Source organism: Bubalus kerabau, chromosome 1, assembly GCF_029407905.1.
Source record: "Bubalus kerabau isolate K-KA32 ecotype Philippines breed swamp buffalo chromosome 1, PCC_UOA_SB_1v2, whole genome shotgun sequence".
Classification (NCBI taxonomy): Eukaryota; Metazoa; Chordata; class Mammalia; order Artiodactyla; family Bovidae; genus Bubalus; species Bubalus kerabau.
In genome coordinates, this window is record NC_073624.1 from 39,640,852 (window position 1) to 39,661,048 (window position 20,197).

The following is a 20,197-nucleotide window of genomic DNA, read 5'->3' on the forward strand; positions in this document are numbered from 1 at the left end:
TAATTTAAATAAGCAGGGTGACAATATACAGCCTTGATGTACTCCTTTTCCTATTTGGAGCCAGTCTGTTGTTCCATGTCCAGTTCTAACTGTCGCTTCCTGACCTGCATATAGGTTTCTCAAGAGGCAGGTCAGGTGGTCTGGTATTCCCATTTCTTTCAGAATTTTCCACAGTTTATTGTGATCCACACAGTCAAAGGCTTTGGCATAGTCAATAAAGCAGAAATAGATGTTTTTCTGGCACTCTCTTGCTTTTTTGATGATCCTGCGGATGTTGGCAATTTGATCTCTGGTTCCTCGGCCTTTTCTAAAACCAGCTTGAACATCTGGAAGTTCATGGTTCACGTATTGCTGAAGCCTGGCTTGGAGAATTTTGAGCATTACTTTACTAGCATGTGAGATGAGTGCAGTTGTGTGGTAGTTTGAGCATTCTTTGGCATTGCCTTTCTTTGGGATTGGAATGAAAACTCAGGTTTTCCAGTCCTGTGGCCACTGCTGAGTTTTCCGAATTTGCTGGCATATTGAGTGCAGCACTTTCACACTATCAACATTTATCCTATATGGTGACTCCTACAGCTTTATATACTTAACCAGTCTATGATGAAGGACTGAAGCTGAAGCTGTGATACTTAGGCCACTGATGGAAAGAGCCTACTTTTCCTATATCAGGAAAAGACCCTGATGCTGGGAAAGATTGAAGGCAAGAGAAGGGGGAGACAGAGGATGAAGATGGTTGGATGGAATCATCAACCCAATGGACGTGAGTTTGAGCAAACTCCAGGAGATACTGAAGGACAGAGAAAACTGACATGCTGCAGTCCGTGAGGTTGTAGAGTTGGACACAACTGAGCGACCAAACAGCAGCGCTTCCTTCAAGGTCCACACAGTGATGGCCTCTCCCTAAAGTGTTCTTAGATCGCCTTATCTGGGTCCTGTACCACTTTGAACCTTTAATATACAGCTTTAGTTTAGTCTTTTATGTACTTGTTTCCCCTCCTGGATTGTGAAGATCCAACCTTCATGGGAAATACAAATTATATCCCATAATATTTAGTACAGAGATTTGGCCTGTACCCTGGATGTGAGAATTGGCAGTAGAAGAGAAAAAAAGGTAGTATGAAGTGAGTATTGCCTCAGAAGCAGGAGTAGGTAGGATGAAGCAGGAGTTGACATGAAAGAGAAAGAAAAGACCATCCAGGTTACACAAAAGACCAAAAACAGAGTGAGATTGGAAAAGTAAGTAAGGGATAAAATGAAGATTTGGACTTTACTCTGCAGATGTGGGAACCAATCAAAAACTAGCTTAAGAAGATGACTAAGACCATCTCTAAGTGTGAAATTGATGATGAGTGATTTAGTAGTATATTTTCCCCTTATTTTATTTGGATCATGTCAACCTATCATTCAGTACAAAAGAGCACTGGGTCACATTTTAGGTGACACATTTCCCCTAGATTTCCTGGAGATTTTCCAAAAGTGGTAGGTAACTCATGAAGAGAACATCTTCCTGAGTCATGTGATGGTGGATATCTGGATAGCGCTGTCTTGCTGCCAGTGTGAAAAGTAGTCATACCAAAGTTCCTGCTAATGCTCCCTCAGCCTTTTCCCAAATGGAAAAGAGGTGGAGGATAAGATGGGATGGGAACAAATTTGGAAGATTGAGGATCCCCTCTGAAAGTGAAAGTGTTAGTCGCTTAGTCCTGTCAACTCTCTGCAACCCCGTGGACTGTAACCCACCAGGATCCTCTGTCCTTGGAATTTTCCAGGCAAGAATACTGGAGTGGGTTGCCATTTCCTTTGCCAGGGCATCTTCCGGACCCAGGGGTTCAAACCTGGCCTCCTGCATTGGCAGGCAGATTCTTTACCATTTGAGCCACCAGGGAAGCCCTAGGATCCCCCTGATAAGTCTATCCTGAAGGCTTTCTAAAGGGCCTGAACTACCTGGAGAGGCCTTGTTTACCAGGGGAAAGATAAGACGTTGGTCAGTTCATTTGATACCTTCATTACTCATGGTATAAAATAAAGAGTATTGCAACTTTTGTATTCCCAATATGCCAAGGTTAGCAAATCAGAAAGGTCTTTAAGTGTCTATGGCTGTGCATTTATATTGTTGTTTTAGGTATCTTATCCTAAACCATACGGGGTATACTTCATTGTACTCGCCTAATATTTCTAACTAACAAACAATTTGAGATTTCCTTTTATTATCTGTGACTTTGATGAAATTAAATTATTATCAGTAGAGCACAGAGATTAATTATACCAGCTCAGGACCCATGTTGCCTGAGTTGTGATCCCAGTTTCTCCACTTAACCACAATGTGATCTTTTGTAAGTTATTTAACCCCTCTCCCTCAGTTTCCTCATCTGTTTGATGGGGATAATAATTTACTTCTGGCTTTCCCAGAATTAAATGAATGAATTTATTGTTCATTTACTAAAAGTAAAATTGTTAGAATAGTATCTGGTACACAAGTTATCAGTACATATGACTTCTTATTGTGTTGTAAATGAGGGAAAGCAGCTAAAGGTGAAGTGACTCAGGTAGTTACCCAATAAGATTACTACACTAGATTGTTGTTGTTTAGTCACTCAGTTGTGTCCAACTCTTTGCAACCCCATGGGCTGTAGCCTGCCAGGCTCCTCTGTGATGGAGTTTGACCCAGTGATTGAACTGATAGAGCTGATCCTCTGTAATATGTTTGACCCAGTGATTGAACCCCAGTTTCCTACATTGCAGGCAGACTCTTTACTATCTGAACCAGCTGGGAAGCCCCACTCTAGGATTAGTGTTTCTCATTTCAGGATTTAGTCCACAGAAATAGCTGTTTCCTAGACCAAAGGTCTGGAAACTTTTCTTCAAAGGGCCAGATCAGATAGCAAATGTTTTATACTCTGTAGACCTTCTGTCTCTGTTGCATCTTCTCAACACTGTCATTGTGTTCTGCAAAAGCAGCCATAGACAATATGTAAATTAATGGGCTTGACTGTGTTCCAATAAAATTTTATAAAAACAGGTGGCAGACCACATTGCCCTGCATACAGACTCCTGCTTTAGATGCTTGTCTAACATGAATAGAGCTTCAAATTCCATTTAAAGTATGAAATATGGCATTATTGTAATAAGCAGTAACTTTCCTTCCTAACTCCTGGAGAATTCCATGGACCATACAGTCCGTGGGGTCGCAAAGAGTTGGACACGACTGAGTGACTTTTCACACTTTCACTTCCCTTCCTAACAATTATTAGTCTGACGTGTTACTTTCCGTTATGATGGTCATGCTTTACAACATCAAAGGGGTCTAGAAGATAAGCAGTAGTGATAAATGTGTTTTCCATCTCAAAGGGATATACTGAAGTCATTTATTTAGTGGTGTGGAGAATTTTCTTGGTATTTGAAATCTGAGATTTGGGCAGATGTTAAGGGTTCGTGTTATTAAATGGATGCAAGTATACTGGGTTTTGCTTTTTTTTTTGTAATCTCTGAAAAGGAAAGGTTTGTGAGTCATATAAAAAGTTGTTTGTAATTATCCTTGTCATTACACTAAGGGTTTTTCTGCTAGGAATGTAGTTTGCATGGGTTTCGATTTTTTGATGGCTTAACTTTTCAGTTTAATAATGTGTTCTTGTTTTTAAATTAAACTTGTCAGTCAGCCTCTTTGTGAGCGGCTGACTGTGTTGGTTAGTTTGTATTTATAGTTATGTCTGTTTCTGAGGAAATGACTAAAGTCTCTTGAATTTGATCAAAACTGCATCACAAAGGGTACCTTTGACTTACTTAAACAAGGCTCATGATGGAAACTCAAAAAATCTCATAGTTCATGTTTATAAATGTTATTATGTATTCAGTCCTGGTTGGGCCGATAATCAGAGTTCTGTGCTGAGGGCAGGCTTGAATGTTCCCAGTGCTTCTTATTAATAGTTAACATGAATTCCTCTGGAGCAGGTTCAGGCAGCACTTTCTTATATAATACTCTTGTAAAAAATAGTTTTCTAATTTTACATGTGACTTTAAGGTGAGTCTTATAGAACATAGCTATGTCTTCTTCTCCTTAAATTGTTTCACTACTTTTTCTCCTTTATTCCTGTTCAGGTAGTCCCGACATGGAAAGCATCTAGACCTTGTACACGTAATTTCTAACAAGGACCACCCCCCCACCGCCGGTCTCCCCACCTCTGCAATATCCACGAGTCCTCCCCAGCCTAGCTTCGTTCCCTCACTGTGAATCAGTCCTCATAGTAGTGGAGGGGGCCCTCATTCTGCTCTTTGTTCAGGGCACCGGGTGGGAAGGAAGGGCAGGCCTGGCTCCGGTCGGCTCAGACACAGGCTGACCTGTGCTCTGGGACCCAGGCTGGAACCCACATTTTCCCATAAGGGGCTCTGTTAGAGATGGTGGTTGGGATTTGGTGTGATTATGCTTCTAGACCAGCAGTGTTATGAGCTCATTGGGATTTCTGCCCTAGCTTTTAATGCAATCCCTGTTTAGTTTGAACCCTTCTGTAAGCAGCTTAAGGAACCAATTCTCCAACTTAAATCTTGGATCAAAGTATAAAACAGTTAAAAGTGCAATTACTCTGCCTGCTACCACACATCTATTCATCTCTGCCTCTGTTCTTAGAAACACCTATTGGGTAGGGTTCCCAGACACTCACTTTAAAAACTGCTGATGAAGATTCCTGTTTACTTTTGGAGCACACAGTTGTCTTAAAATCAGGTTTGCTTATGTATGCATCATTAATTCCTTAAAATTTACCTGGATTGGTGTGTATGTGTGGGTCATATATGAAGTCAGCTTTTGGGGAGGTTGAATGGACAGAAGCTGACCTAAGCTGAGAAATTCCTTCAAGACAGCCTCTGTCCACCATTCATGCCTAAATTCCATTGCATTTTATTTCAGTGTGAAGCACCTGCCTCTTCTGAAGCTCTTTGTTTGTTTAATGAAAATGTTCTCAAGATCCATATCCATTAAGTTGTTGGAATCTTTGAGCTGATCCTATTGCTTCTGTGTTTAATTAAGTATGTGAGGTCACTGGCTCTTCAAAAGGACAGAGCAAAGGACACAGCTAAACTCCTACTTCGTAATTTTGTCTAGAACTTGTCCTGATCATATGTACATTTTTTTTTTCCAGGCAAAGTATCAGCAATATATTTTGTAATTTTCTTCCAAGAATGACTCAAATTCTCTCCTACCTCCAAGTAGCTCCCAAAATTTTACTGTTACATTTAGGCTTCAGAGTATTAGTCATACTGGCATTCTACATAAGGTTACAAATACATATCCCTCATGTATCTCAATGAAAGATTTCATCTGATCATGGGAAACTTCATTATCTGTTGAAGTCTGGTTCTGAACTGAATATAGCATAGCGTATACATCAATTCAAATCTGTAAGTGAATCTATTAATATTTATTCAATACTTTAACAAATTAAAATGTACCCAATTTTACCCTTTATAGTCCATTTTTCCATATACTTAAAAGGGATCCTTCCCTATTTTTAGGTAGGAAAGTAATCATTTAAGGATAATTGGACATCTGAAGAACTTTGGTAAACTGACCTATAGTACAGTAGTATTTACAAGAGGAAAATAGCTCGTCTTGATTTCTGATTGCTACAGTATGGTGTCAGTGAGATCAAACTCAGGCAAGACAGACCCAATTCATGTTTACATGTGGAAACCATACAACGTTAAGTGGTTAATCTACTGAAAGTTTGGCAGTCTGTTCACATCACTGAGAGGCTTACCTAAGACCTACTTTTATGCTGCAGCATCCTGAGGTGTTCTTGCACCACCCAGAAAAATTCTTTGGGGAGAGAAAAATCATCAAAGCTGTGATATATCCATTGAAATCCTTAATCTTTGATAACCTTTAAAGCTTGGGAGTACTTAACAGCAGGTAAACATGGAACATCTTCCTAGAATGCCAACTTTACATTAAACATGTAACATCAAAAAACAAAAAAGTAAATGCACAATTATATTCATATTTAACAGATGAGATGTCCCTCAAGTTCCTGCAACCGTTTGTATGATTTCATTGGACTTTGACAAGCTCTACATTAGACAATGGTTACTTCTGCCATAAAATGCAAATATAATTAAGGTATCTGTTTGAAACATCTGAAACAGGTACCACCTTTCACAGGTCACATAAATCTCATCTCTAGGTGACACTACCTAAGCCCAAAGGCAGGTGGGGTAGATGTTATTTTAGCCTAACTATTGATAGTATTTACACCTCTTATCAAATACAATACTGTTGACTTCTCATTACGTTTGTGTGAAATGATTCAAGTATACAGAAAATTAGAAGCTTTTAACCTAACTGACTTCAAGTTAAGTGGTAATAGCAAAGGCAATTCAAATAGTAACATGGTGCAACTTTCCCTGTTAGCAGTTTTAAATGCTCATTTAAACAAGGGCTGAGTTCACTTGCTTAGATATTTGAAATACAACTTTATTCTGATTCTAAACGTAAAGGAATGGGAATGACAGTAACAAACAAGATTCCACCTCTCAATATTGTCATGTGACTATAGCAGTCTTATATTTGAAACTCAAGGAGGAAACAACTGTGTTCCAAAACACCTAAATATGCAGGTCCAAAAAATGAAGGGTTTTTTTTTAAACTGCCACATTCACTCCAAAGCCCATCCATCTCCTTCAGCATCCAAAGATTAAGCACATGTTCTGCTTAGCTATATAATAAAGTGGCAAACATGCCGCACCACTGACATCACAGGACAGTTGCCTATAAAACTCGACTTCCGACGCTGGGCCCCAGCTTCACTTTCTCACAGGTCATCATCTTCATCCGGGAGAGCAGTTGTCTGAGCAACCTCTAAGTCGTGCTCATACTGTGCTGCCAAGGCTGGGTCCATGACCGCCTCTGGTGGGGCCAGAGCAGGCATGGCGACAAACTCCAAGTTAGGGTCTCCAGTCAGTTTTCTAGCAAGCCAGAGGAAGGGCTTTTCAAAGTTGTAGTTACTTTTGGCAGAAATGTCATAGTACTGAAGTTTCTTCTTTCGGTGGAAGACAATTGACTTTGCCTTAACCTTTCTGTCCTTAATATCCACTTTGTTGCCACACAACACAATTGGGATGTTCTCACACACTCGTACCAGATCTCTGTGCCAGTTAGGCACATTCTTGTAAGTAACTCTTGATGTTACGTCAAACATTATAATGGCACGCTGAGCTTGTATATAATAGCCATCTCTCAGTCCACCAAATTTCTCCTGACCAGCTGTATCCCATACATTGAACTTAATCGATCCTCTGTTGGTATGGAACACAAGAGGATGGACCTCAACACCCAAGGTAGCTACATACTTCTTCTCAAATTCACCAGTCAGATGACGCTTCACGAATGTCGTTTTTCCAGTACCACCATCACCAGCCAAAACAAGTTTGAACTGAACTTGGGGTTCTCCTTGCCAGCCATCGCGATGTTACTTCCAGAAGCATCTCCGCGCCCGTCTGACTGAGCCATATGTACATTTGAAAAGCACATGTGAGATCACGCCTCTAGCATTTGACATGGAGACGCTCAACTTTCTCATTTGGATGGAAGTAGTTATGAGATATTGGGACATTTACTATTCGTCAGTATTCCTTCACGAACAGAATATATGATACTACAGAAATGGTGAGGGTATTCATGCCCAAGTATATAGTACTGGGAATTTTTTTCTAAGTATATGCTATTTAAAAGAATTATGGGAATTAGAATCACAAGTCTAAAAAACAGTGTATATGTTTCTACATACTGTTTATGTATTATTCTTGTTGGATAAGAAAATAATAAGTTTCTTCCTTTTTTTAAACCTTAGCAACTAAGCATTGGTGAACTATGATTAATTCATTTACTCTGGAAACATAAAGCACCTACCCTATTCCAGGTACTTTGTGATAAAAAAATTAATGATGGTTGTTTTCTGCTGAAATTCAGGTTTCAAGGAATATATGAAGTTGTGGCCAGTAACTGAGGAAGTAAGGAAGAATGAATGCTGGAAGGGGGGAAAGAAGAACAGGAAGGGAGAGGAAGGAACAGTGGAAGGATAGGTGGAAGGAAATTCATTAAATCTGTTGGTCCTTAACACATTTTATTGTTTTTATTCATTTTTAATTTTTATTTAATTAAAAATGTATCGATTTGACTGCACTGGGTCTTAGTTGTAGCACACGGATTCTTTGATCTCCATAGTGGCATGCAGGATCTTCAGTTGCAGCATGAGAACTCTTGTTTGCTGCGTGTGGAATCTAGTTCTCTGATCAGGGATCAAACCCAGATCCCCTGCATTGGGAACACAGAGTCTTAGCCACTGGACCACCAGGGAAGTCCCACATTTTATTGTTTTTTTTTAATTGCACACATGTTATCTAGTTTGATGTTCTTTGCTTATATAATAATTCACCATCTATAGGGTCTTTTTTATGGTGTGTCATAGTTTGAAGTTGGTTTTAATTTATCTCCTTTGTATTTGTTTCTTTTCAGTATAAAAAGAACTTCATGGATCAGACTGCTAACAAGTACATGGAAGATTTGAAGAGCTGAAGAAAAAAAAACTCACTGTTAAACTTGTTTTTTAAAATGTAAGTGAACTCTCTCCTCACTATTGTTCATTTGTGTATCTTCATAGCCTGCAATTACCTTTCTATACACTCAGTGTGTAAATTTTTTCCCCAGTAGTAAAGCTGCTTGTCTGCACAGTCTGCTCATAAAGTCTATGATAATTTATGACCCATTCTTCTCCTTAAAATTTTTTAAATTCTAAAAGTAATATGACTAACATAGGTGGTTGTAGAACTTAGACATGTTGTGACAGTCAGTGAGTAAATCTTTCTTTGGCATCAAGAGAGAAAATAGACCTGGTAGCATGTAAAAAGCAGCACCCTTTTCGCTAATCCTTTGTTGCTCCTTACCCTACAGGTTCTTTTAGTGCACCATGTGAGTCAGTGAGAATTGTTGGTCAACCTGTTAATGACTCCATAGACTTAGAGAACTGAGGTGTTTCCAATATAAGCTTATTTATCTTTTCCTCCTTGTTTCTTTTGCTCTGTAATAGTAGTGATACTTAGCTATGTATTGAACTTCTATTAAAAGACAAGCACTCGACTGATTGAATTCAATCAATATTCATTCAGCAAATGCTTTTTCTGAGTGCTTGTCATGTGCCAGGCACGGCTCTGACACCGTCATCTTGTGCTGCACTTGCGGCAGCCTTGCAAAGTAGGAGCCCATATTTTAGTGATGGTGATCCAGGTGAGTATACTGAGGTTCAGAGAGAGATAAAGAGGCTGCAGACGATCACACAGCTAGGAAGGGGAGGAACCTAGAGTGAACACCATGCTGTCTGACTTTTCTCATTTGCCATTTTCTAAATAATGTTGAAATCCTCATCCTGGCTCAGTTGTTGAGTTGAGTTCCAGGTTCAGACCACAACCTTCTGGGTTGTGTTCTTAATAGGAATGTGGTCCTGATTCTTCTAAACCTTGGCTGTAGTCACAACAGGAAAGGGAGTTAGAGAAACATCTTCCCAAGTTTGAGAGGTACTTTTGGTATCTGGAGGGGGAGTTAAGAGATCTAATGTCTAGACTGACCTTTCCACGAATCTCTGTGTGTCTCTGGGATACTTAACATCTACAGGAAACAGTTACTATTATGCCTGTTAAGGAGAGCAGACCAGATGTTCTCCAGGGGCTCTTTCAGTAGGCTTTTTATTGAAGTATCTTATACACAGAACAAAGTACACAGATTGTAAGTGGATGGCTTGATGGAATGATTGTTACAAAGTGCACACACGTGTGTAACCAGTGCCAGAAAACAGAAAATTGCCAGCCCCTCCAACTCTCCTCCCCTAATGCTCCCATGAGTAACCAATTTCCTGATTTCTAATGCCATTGATACAATTTTGCCTATTTTTATCATTTATATAGATGGAATCATATAGTTTATATTCTTTTGTGTCTGGCTTATTTTGCTTATTATGTTTGTGAAATTCCTGTAGGATATTGTATATAGTTAATTTATTTCATTCTCCTTAACTATCATGCTATTCAGTTGTACATGTATTTTATAGTTGCTGGCCATTTTGGTAGTTTCCAGTTTGGATGTATTACAAATAGTGCTCCAGGGAATGTTTTTGTGCACATCTTTTGGTGATGATTTTATTTTGGTCAGGGACTAAGTTCAAGTAATTTGAATTCAGCAGCCCTGTGGAGTGATGTTGAGGTAAGTGTCTTTGAAAGCAGACAAGTGGATTTTAGGAAGGCAGGTGATGTGTCTGCTTCAGCATGATGTTCTGAATGTTGCTGGTCAGGAATGTGAAATCCTCTTGATGTGGCTGGGCAGAAGCCCTGTATGATAAGCGTGTGATGTGGTAAGGTTTGCTCTCCTGGCAGAGGAGGGCTTTGATTCGTTTCAGGAAGGGGCAATAGAAGAGAGAAGTCAGATCCAGAAGACAAATGTGTATGGGCTACCCTAGAAATGGTTAGGATATGTCACCCGCCAGATCAAGAATCTGGAAAAGTGATAACCCAGGGGAAGAACCAGCTTATAAGACCTGAAGAGTCTAGGAAGTGAACAGAGAAATAAAAATTGATTTCAGCAGGCAGGCGGGAGCTCTCAAAGCATTTTTAGACAAATTTATTAAGTCTGATGAAACTGTTGGTCTCTCAGTTGTGTCCGACTCTTTGCAACCCCATGGACTGTAGTCCACCAGGCTCCTCTGTTCATAGGATTCTCCAGGCAAGAATACTGAAGTGAGTAGCCACCCCTTTCTCCAGGGAATCTTCCTGACCCAGGGATTGAACCTGAGTCTCCTGCATTGCAGGCAGATTCTTTACTATCTGAGCCACCAGGGAAGCCCTTGTTAAGTCTAACTCCTATTTTAAGGAAACTTTGAAAAACCAGTCCCTAAAGTATGAGTCAAGAATGAACTTAACGAAATTACCAAACTAAGAACAAATGTGTATTTCAAGTAAATACAGGATGTGAGTATGTGGGCTTTGCCAGGAGACTGTTCTGTGTCAGATCACAGCTTCACTTTCTTTCCCTGGAATCTTTGCCACCAGCTTCCCGATCTGTAAAATGGGGATATTGACACACCTACCTTGTAGACTTCCTGTGATGACAGGGTACTTCCATAGCGCCAGGAGTGTGCTGGGTGCATTGCACTGGCACCAAAAGTGATAGCCATTATTCTTACTATTTTTCTGATTTTTACTGTGACTGATATTATGTGTTTGCATCGGATACTTGGTAGAAGTTTTCAGATTATTTTTTTAAAGTATGAGATTAACATATTTTAAAGTGTGGAGAACACTAACAAATGTATTTTCCGACTTGCCTCGCCTTAAACTGAAACTCAGAGGAAAGCTGAAGGGAAACATTTGCCTGTGTGTCCTTGGCAGGTCCCTCCCCAGCGTGAGTCAGTAAAGACACTTCTGGTTGTTGCAACTGCTTTACTTGGTTGTTTCAAGAAGGGCCCAGACGAGCTAAGAGTCACAAGAGAGCTGGGTCATTTTGCATAAAGGAAAATCATGATTTTATTTATTTCACTCTCAACTCATATTAGGCATTTTGCAAATAAGTGTGTGTATGTAACAGGGAGCTTTAGCGAGAGGCTCTGTGGGTGATTCACTACAGACCGCAGCTGGTATAGGGTGTCCATTCCAACTGACTGTGGCTAGTGACATCTTTCCACCTGTTGGTAAATTCTGGACTAACTTTTGGGGCGTCTGTTGTAGATTAATTTTGCCCTTGGTGAGATTATGATCTCTCAAATGAATATTTGTTCTACGAAGGAAACTTTTAGAGTGAGTTGAGTCTAAGACAACATTTGACCCAAGACTCTGAAATTCGAGTTCTGACTTCTCTGCAAATGATCTGTGGGACTTAAGGTATAGCATTAATCCTGAGTCTCAGTTTTCTCATCTGTAAAATTAGAAAGTTAGACTTTGAGGCAAAGGAAGATTCTGTGAATCTCTAAATTTAATAGTGTCTAGTTTGGGGTGTAGTTTTATTTTTCTAAAAGCTGTATTCTTTCATGGGTTTCCCCAAGTCAGAAGGTCTTATGACAGCAGATTTCAGCACTTAACGATAGTAAGTTTTTATATATAAATCTACTTTCACACTGGCATTTACTTTAAGCAGCTTTCATACACTTGCTTTATTCATTAAAGGATGTTTATGTTAAACAACATAAATAAATATTCAAGGCATTGTATATGGCATAACTGGATTATGGAAACTGCGTTGGCTTTATCTCATGTACATATGTAAATTCTCAGTTCTCACATTACATTCCCACAGTTGGGTGTGTCACTAATTTGAGTTTGTTTTGTTGTTCCACATGTTGAAGAAATTATATGGTAAAAATGATATTTGAAAATGAAATACTGGATTCAGTTGAATTAATAATCCTAAATAGTGATACCACTATTACTTTTAAGTAATACTCAAAATAACTGCTTTTAGGTTTTGAGCTCTATGTTCTTATACCCCGGGGTTCTTGTTGTTCAGTCCCTAAGTCGTGTCTGACTCTCTGTGACCCCAGGGACTGCAGCATGTGAGGCTTCCCTATCCTTCACTATCTCCTGGTGTTTACTCAAACTCATATCCATTGAGTTGGTGATGCCATCCAACCATCTCATCCTCTGTCACCACCTTCTCTTCCTGCCTTCAGTCTTGCCAGCATCAGGGTCTTTTCCAATGAGTCAGCTCTTTGCATCAGGTGGCCAAGTATTGGAGCTTCAGCTTCAGCATCTGTCCTTCCAGTGAATATTCAGGGTTGATTTCCTATAGGATTAACTGGTTTGATCTCCTTGTAGCCCAAGCGACTCTCAAGAGTTCTCCAGCACCACAATTTGAAAGCATCAATTTTAGGGAACTCAACCGTCTTTATGGTCCAACTCTCACATCCGTACCCAGGCATATGCTAATAGCTGATGCAGGAGGGCATATAGGAAATATTTAAAGTAAACTGAGAACTTTGGAATATTTGTGCTTTGACCCATTTAGTTATTCTGGCAACTGGCAAACAGAATTTGCCTAGTGTGCAGGCAACACCCTGGTCTCTCTGATGTAATCATGGGTGATGGTGGTGAAAGCTCTCTGGTTATACTAGCCTTGAGGCTGAATGGACCAAGTACAGGAATGAGGTGGGGGCTCATCAAAGTCTCTTTATCAAGCGGAGGAAGGCTGTGGGAATGTGCAGGTCATTCCTCAGGCTTCCCATGGGATCATTCTACCTGCTCGTGCAGTGGTTTTGAAGAGGCGATTTGTAGCCACTGAGACAGTGTTCTTTCCCAGAGAACTTCCCCTTTTGTGCTCTCTGTCTGTACCCTTCTTCCAGTCTCTTTCATATTATCTATTTATTTTTCTTTTGCCTGTGCTGGGTCTTTGTGGCTTGTGGCAAGTGGGGGCTACTCTACACTGCGGTGCACAGGCTTCTCATTGTAGTGGCTTATCTTGTGGAACACAGACTCGAGGCGTGCAGGCTTCAGGAGTTGTGGTACATGGGCTTAGCTGCCCCAAGGCATGTCGAATCCTCCTGGACCAGGGATCAAATCTGTGTTCCCTGCTTTGGCAAGTGAACTCTTAACCTCTGGACCACCAGGGAAGGTCCCTATCACTTTAATTATTATGTGGGATTTGAAGTTTTTTAACTCCTGACTACGTATTTTGGACCAAATAGTCCTTATTCTAGACAACTTGTACTAAACATTCTGAAAATACTACTTGGAGATGGCTATCTTGTTTGGAGTCATGTGTCACATATGTGGTTTTGTCTTGCGCTTCTTTGATTCATCATACCCTGAGATAATACATAAATAAATTTATTCATTAAATTTACGGAAGCTTTTCCTTTCCATTTTTCTTCCCTCTAGTAATCTCTTCCTGTCTCATGAAGTATCTAAGATCACCTTTGCAATCAAATGGAAATTTAGCTGGGCTGTTAGAATCCCTTAAGCATCCCTGAGTGTGAGCGTGAGTAGATGGAGTTCAAGGGCTGCTTGAAGTTCTTGTCTCAACTGGCTGAAGTCATAGTCATCTATTTATTCTTGGTTGTTCCTTTTCCCCTCACCTCTTGGGAAACTGGTGGTCAGTGCCTTTGACTTTTTCTCTCCTTAATCCAGATATGCAAGAGGGTAACTGTTGACAGAGAGAAGGAAATGTTTACATATTTAAATAACCAATATGTAGGGGGCGTGTGTGTGCAGGCTTGTGCATGCACAGGCTCTGTAACTGCAAGGTGGTTTCTCTTAAGTCGCCATGCATATCCATAGTTAACGAGGAGGCCCTAGCATCTGTGATGGCACTCAGGTATGTATTTTCATCAGTGTTTTAAGGAGGAAGTAGGTTGGTGGGAGTTCTGACTCCTATTTTAGTGGATCTATGGTTTAAAATCATGATATTTTCACTGATATATTTAAAATGGATAACCAACAAGGACCATGGAACTCTGCTCAATTTTATGTGGCAGTCTGGATGGAAGTGGAATTTGGGGGAAATAGATACAAGTTTATGTATTGGCTGAGTCCCTTTGCTGTTCACCTGAAACTACCACAACATTGCTAGTGGGCTATACCCCAATACAAAATAAAAATAAATAAAATTGTGATGTTTTGGAGAAACCTGGATTCTGGCACCAGAATTTCAGTTAGCTAGGATCTCCATAGCTTTGAGAGTGAAGAAGTGAGGTAAGTATTTTCAGTCATTCTTAAATCCATTACTTAGTAGTAGCTCAGGGCTTTGTGCTGAAGTTAAAGCTCCAATACTTTGGCTACCTGATGTGATGAGCCGACTCATTGGAAAAGACCCTGATTCTGGGAAAGACTGAAGGAAAAGGAGAAGAGTGCGGCAGAGAATGAGGTGCTTGGACAGCATCACTGACTCAATGGATGAGTTTGAGCAAGCTCCAGGAGATAGTGAAGGACTGGGAAGCCTGGCATGCTGCAGTCCCTGGGCTTGCAAAGAGTCAGGTATGACTTAGGGACTGAACAACAACAAACACAGGACTTTGTGCATCAGAATCACAGAACTGAAGTTGGGTCCTCAGGATGTGTTCAGTGTTCCTTACACACTGTAATGCTGGCCTCTCCCAGAGATGCCCCAACCAAGAGGCGACTTAAATTAGGGGTGTGGCAGTTCACAGCCACTGTAGCAGGATTCATTTAGTCTTCAGGCAAAAAGAAAGTGTTCTATCTCCTTTTAAATATTACATTGCATTCAGAGTTTGAAATAGCCCTGACAGCTTCCTGTGGCCATTACCTTGAACTGAGGTGTAATGCCTTGCTGAGAACTGACTCCTGTGTTCAGTACAATAATTGTGTTTGTTGTCTGTGTTTTAAGTTTGTATTTCAGAATACATGTTGTTGTTGTACCGTCATCTTTTCTTGTTTGTTTGTTCATCTTTATTTTATTCTCTTACCTTTGTAGTAGTAATTATGCTTGGCTTTGGGTACTTGTGCCATTTGATACTGAGATTAAGAGATTTTAAAAGAAAAGGTCATCAGCTGTCTTTCTGGGCTATTCTGGGCATTTTGTACTATATTTATTTTGGGCCCAGCTTTTCTTGCCCTTGGTTTCTGATTAGCTGTTCCTCTTCCTTGCCTTGGCCTCTCATCTTGCCTGGAAGCATTTCAAGAGATCTGTTTGGATGACTGTTTTGTTTAACAGATAAACACTATCTCAACCTTGGGAGAGAGTCAAGACGACAGGATGGAACTCTCCATTAATACTTCTGGATCTAAGGCATGAAATCCCTGGAGCAGAGAGTCTGGCCTCTTAGTATAGTATACTCATGTCGGGAAATTGTTTCATGCTTTGAGATTAGCTTTTACAAGGGAAATGTGGGATTCTGGGGCATTCTCAAAAGTTTTGCATAATTTGGTGGGACTTAAATAGTCTTACTGTTTATAAATTTTTATAAATTAAAGAATGATTATTTGACTAAAAAAGTGGGCTTTTTGGTTCTTCAGGGTCTAAATTGATCTTAGCTGAGGTCTGGCACAGACTACTCCTTTCAGGGAGCTTTCACTCAGATTATTGGGGTTCTCAAAAAACCCAAGTATTGTATAAAGCAGAAAATAAATGGTCTTCAAGGAGTATCAGGCCTTTAAGCATAAGACATCTCCCAAGAGAAAACGGTAATGCCCCCAGTAACCATTTACTTCGACCTTCTTTAAGAGACTGTGTCTGAGTGACTCTTCAGGCACATAAAAAACCAACCAATTCTACTGAAGTGTTACAATACCCATAAGGTGGTTTCTTTTTTCTTTTTTGTCATTTCTTTTAAAAAAATTGATACAGTTGACATACAATATGTTAGTTTTGGATATACTTACAAGATGGTTTGACATGTGCATACATTGTGAAATGATCAATGGACATGAACTTGGGCAAACTCTGGGAGATAGTGAAGGATGGGGAAGCCTGGTGTGCTGCAGTCCTTGGGGTTGCAAAGAATCAGACACAACTGAGCAGATGAACAACAGCAGCAACAGTGAAATGCTCACCATGATGAGTCTGGGAACCATCTGTCCCCAAGGTTCTTAGAACACCGTTGACCATAATTCCTTATGCTGTGTGTCACATCCCCATGACTTGTTGTATAACTGGAGGTTTGTACCTCTCAATCCCCTTCACCTATTCCACGCACCTCCACATCCTCCTTGCTCTGACAGCCAGCCATTCATTCTCTTTATCTCTGAGTCTGTTTTCATTTTGTTTGTTTGTTTTTTAGGTTCAACATATAAGTGAGATTATGTGATATTTGGCTTTTTTCACTCGGCAGAAAGTGAGTTCTGTGTCCTCGCTTTGTGGTCTTACTGAATCCTCAGGAGGTAGAGCTGGAAAAAAAAAAAAATCAGTGTGTTATGGCTGGCTCTTTGCACCGAAAATCCAGCGGATTCTTGTTATTTGTAGTAGTTACTGTCTGTAAAGTTGCCAGAACTCTGAATTAGAGCTTACTGAGCCATTGCTCCTAGGGGATACACAGGCTTAGGTTCCTGTGAGTGTCTGTCACAGTGTTTTCCCAACTGACCAACGCATAACCTTCTTTCTGTTAAAAGGGACCTTATTTCAAGTTGTTGATACATTAACATTGAACTCATGATGAACAGCACTGTAACTCATGCTTGAACTAGGCTTATCTGACACATGCATTTTCTCTACCAGGCTCATCACAGCTTTTCTTGCACTTAGAAATGCTGACGTGCTTGGGAACCATCTTAAACACTGAAATCACCAACCAAAAAAACATGTGAGTGTGAAACATGACACAGGATAGATCATGGAAAGGACACTTAGTTAATTTTTTTTGGCCGCACCATGTGGTATGTGGGATCCTAGTGCCCTGACCAGGGGTCAAACCTGTGTCCCCATCAGTGGAAGCCTGGAGTCTTAACCACTGAACTGCCAGGGAAGTCCCTGGGACACTTGTTTGTAGTAGGAGAGCTGAGCTGAAACAAGAAGGCAGAGCATTGCCTTGTTCAGCCTCAGCTGGGACTGTGCACGCGGGCACTCAGATTTTTTGCTGCTCTGTATATGGCCATGAACAACAGCAGAAGCACCATTGATAATGGTTTGGGGGTTACAAATAAATTTTAGCTAGTGGGAAAATTCATAAACATCTACTGTATAATATAAGCAAAATAATCCCAGATATTGTAGCAGGAATCTCCCTCAGCTCAGCTTTATAACTCATGTAGAAAGCCAGTCATTCAAGGTAAAACTGTATTTCAAGTTGGTACTATAACCAATATCCAGAACACATTTTTTAAATAGCTTCATATAAAAGTGAAAAAGTGAAAGTGTTAGTCGCTCAGCCGTGTCCAACTCTGCTTACCCCATGGACAGTAGCTCACCTGGCTCCTCTGTCCATGGAAATCTCCAGGCAAGAATACTGGAGTGGGTTGCCATTTCCTTTTCCAGGGGATATTCCTGACTCAAGGGTCAAACCTAGGTCTCTTGCATTGCCGGCAGATTCTTTACCATCTGAGCCACAGGTAATCCCAACTTCAAGTAAAATGAAGGCTAATTAATGACTCCTTTTGTTGAATATAAACGACAGTTAATGCCTCTGATGCGCTTTGAACATCCTGTAGAATAGGAACAACGTCTTGTGTATCCTCCTGTCCCTGGCATGAAGGGTAATAATGGCCAGCACATAGTGGGACCTCAGTAAGTGAATGAATACTAAATAAATGAATACTAAATAAACTCAGTAAGTGAATGAATACTAAATAAAAGAAAGAGCCGGGAGAAATCTGTTCCATGGTGCCTGAGGGCACAATAGGAATCTAGTGCATTATTTCAACTTAGATAATTTCCTGTCCATTGTGTTCATTAACTCATGTAAATGCTTATTAACCATCAGAGAGAGTAGTGTCTTGGATCTGGTGTAGCATGGAGGGCATCATAGCTGGGCCTGAGGATGGAACAGGAATACCACCAACCATTTTGAGAAAACTACTAAAAAGAGCTGGAACTGCATTGGACTTCTTCCATCGCACCATGGAGCTAGGCTGGCAGCATTTTTTTCTCTAATATTCCTGATACCGACATCTCTCCACTTTAACCTCACTCCCACACTGCTGTTATTAAAAACCTCTCTCTAGGACATGGATTTGATCATGTCAGTCTGTTGCTTCAAGAACTCCATTCTCCCCTAAGAACCAATTCAAAGCTCCTTAGTGACCTGGCTCCATCCCTCTACCTCAGACTTCAGTCTCTTACCATTGCACCCGTGCTCAAGCTAAACTGGACCCATCACTGGAACCCAGCCATGCCTTTAGGAGTTACAGTCATTGCATAGTGTTGCCTGCTCCTTCACCCAGCTCTTCCTTTCAGCCCTAGCTCAAACACAGCCCCTGTGCTATGTCTGGCAAGATACCAATCTCTCCCTAAGTAGACTCACATGTTAATGTTCAGTAAACATATTTGAATGAGTCAGTGTATCTAAATATTATGTAGAACAGTGCTCTTGTTCTACAGGACTTTCTCGAACCAGGGACTGATTTGGTGAAAGAGAACTTTTCCAGGGAGCAGGGGGTGGGGTGAGGGTTGGTTTGGGGATGATTCAAGTGTATAACTTTTATTGTGTACTTGATTTCTAATCTAATGCTTCTGCTGATCTGAAGAGAGATACCGGTCCTCGAGCTAGAGGTTGAGAACCCCTGATCTAGAGAAAATAGGAAACTTTGGAATGTCTTTAAAATAAAAAGGAGAGGCTAGACCTCAGTTTCTACTAAGGCAAGTAAAAAGCTGTGGCTGCCTTTTTATTAAGTAGCTTTGTCTGTTGTACAGAACTGAGCTTTTCCACTCAGGAAACACCTACACTCCGCCACACTCCACCGCCCCCAATATAAATATCCAGGGACTAGGCTTGATTAAAGTAGAAGCAAGTGAAATTTTATGTGTGCGGAAATTACATTCAATTTCAGATATTATCTGTTTCAATTATTTCCTGCAGATTAACCATTTCAAATATTCCAAATATTTATCGTGGAGCTACTATGTATTAGAAACTGGGCCAGGGGCTTTGACGCATGAACAAGATAAGCAGAACGCAGGGACTTTGTCTAGTGGGATGAAAAACATGGAAGCACATTTCTGTAAAACAGGATAAATGATACACTTACTTTACTGCAGGTAATGATGGTCGCACAAAAGAAGGTGAGACTTATTTTCAACCTGCTCAGTTCCATAGAAGAGCTTGGATTTAATGTGAGCCTTAAAGGGTGCATTTGGGAGTAGGTAGGTGGCAGGGTAGACTGAAGGAAGAGCATGGTTAGAGCGGTTCCAAGGGGAGGGAACCTTGTGAACAAAGGCACTGAGGCAGGAAAGTACAGGGAGCAACAGCAGGGATAAGTACAGGGACAAGTAGTGCGGGGAACGCAGGGCTGAGGGAGGAGCATTGTTAACTAAGACTGGGAAAGCGCAGCATAATCTGCTGGAAAGAAACGTAATGGCATGGACTTCATGCTGTAGTCATTAGGAGCCACGCACAGTTTTAAAACAAAGGAAATACAAGACAGCAAGAGCAGCTGCTAAAATTTGTCAGCATTTATTAGGTGTCAGGCACTTTTACTTAATCCTTACTGCAGCACTTTGAGATGAGTACTATTAGTATCTCATTTTATAGATCAAATGGAAAGCCCAGAGATTTAAGTAACTTTCCCAGGA

General features: G+C 40.5%; 2 protein-coding genes across 12 annotated transcripts in view; one reads left to right on the forward strand and one right to left on the reverse strand.

The window, feature by feature from the left end:
• Positions 1-20,197, forward strand: part of PPFIBP1 (PPFIA binding protein 1) — a 205,769-nt gene that overhangs the window by 66,584 nt on the left and 118,988 nt on the right. For all 11 annotated transcript variants that reach the window (XM_055572634.1, XM_055572615.1, XM_055572620.1 and 8 more), the window contains one exon: positions 8,501-8,598. The gene's annotated coding sequence lies outside the window, so the exon portion shown is untranslated. The remainder of the gene's footprint in view (positions 1-8,500; positions 8,599-20,197) is intronic.
• LOC129641830 (GTP-binding nuclear protein Ran-like) lies at positions 6,463-15,483 on the reverse strand. Its single transcript, XM_055566446.1, has 2 exons — positions 15,441-15,483; positions 6,463-7,435 (listed from the first exon to the last, which is right to left on the reverse strand). The coding sequence occupies exons 1-2, from the start codon at positions 15,481-15,483 to the stop codon at positions 6,798-6,800; spliced, it is 681 nt and encodes a 226-aa protein (XP_055422421.1). The 3' UTR covers positions 6,463-6,797.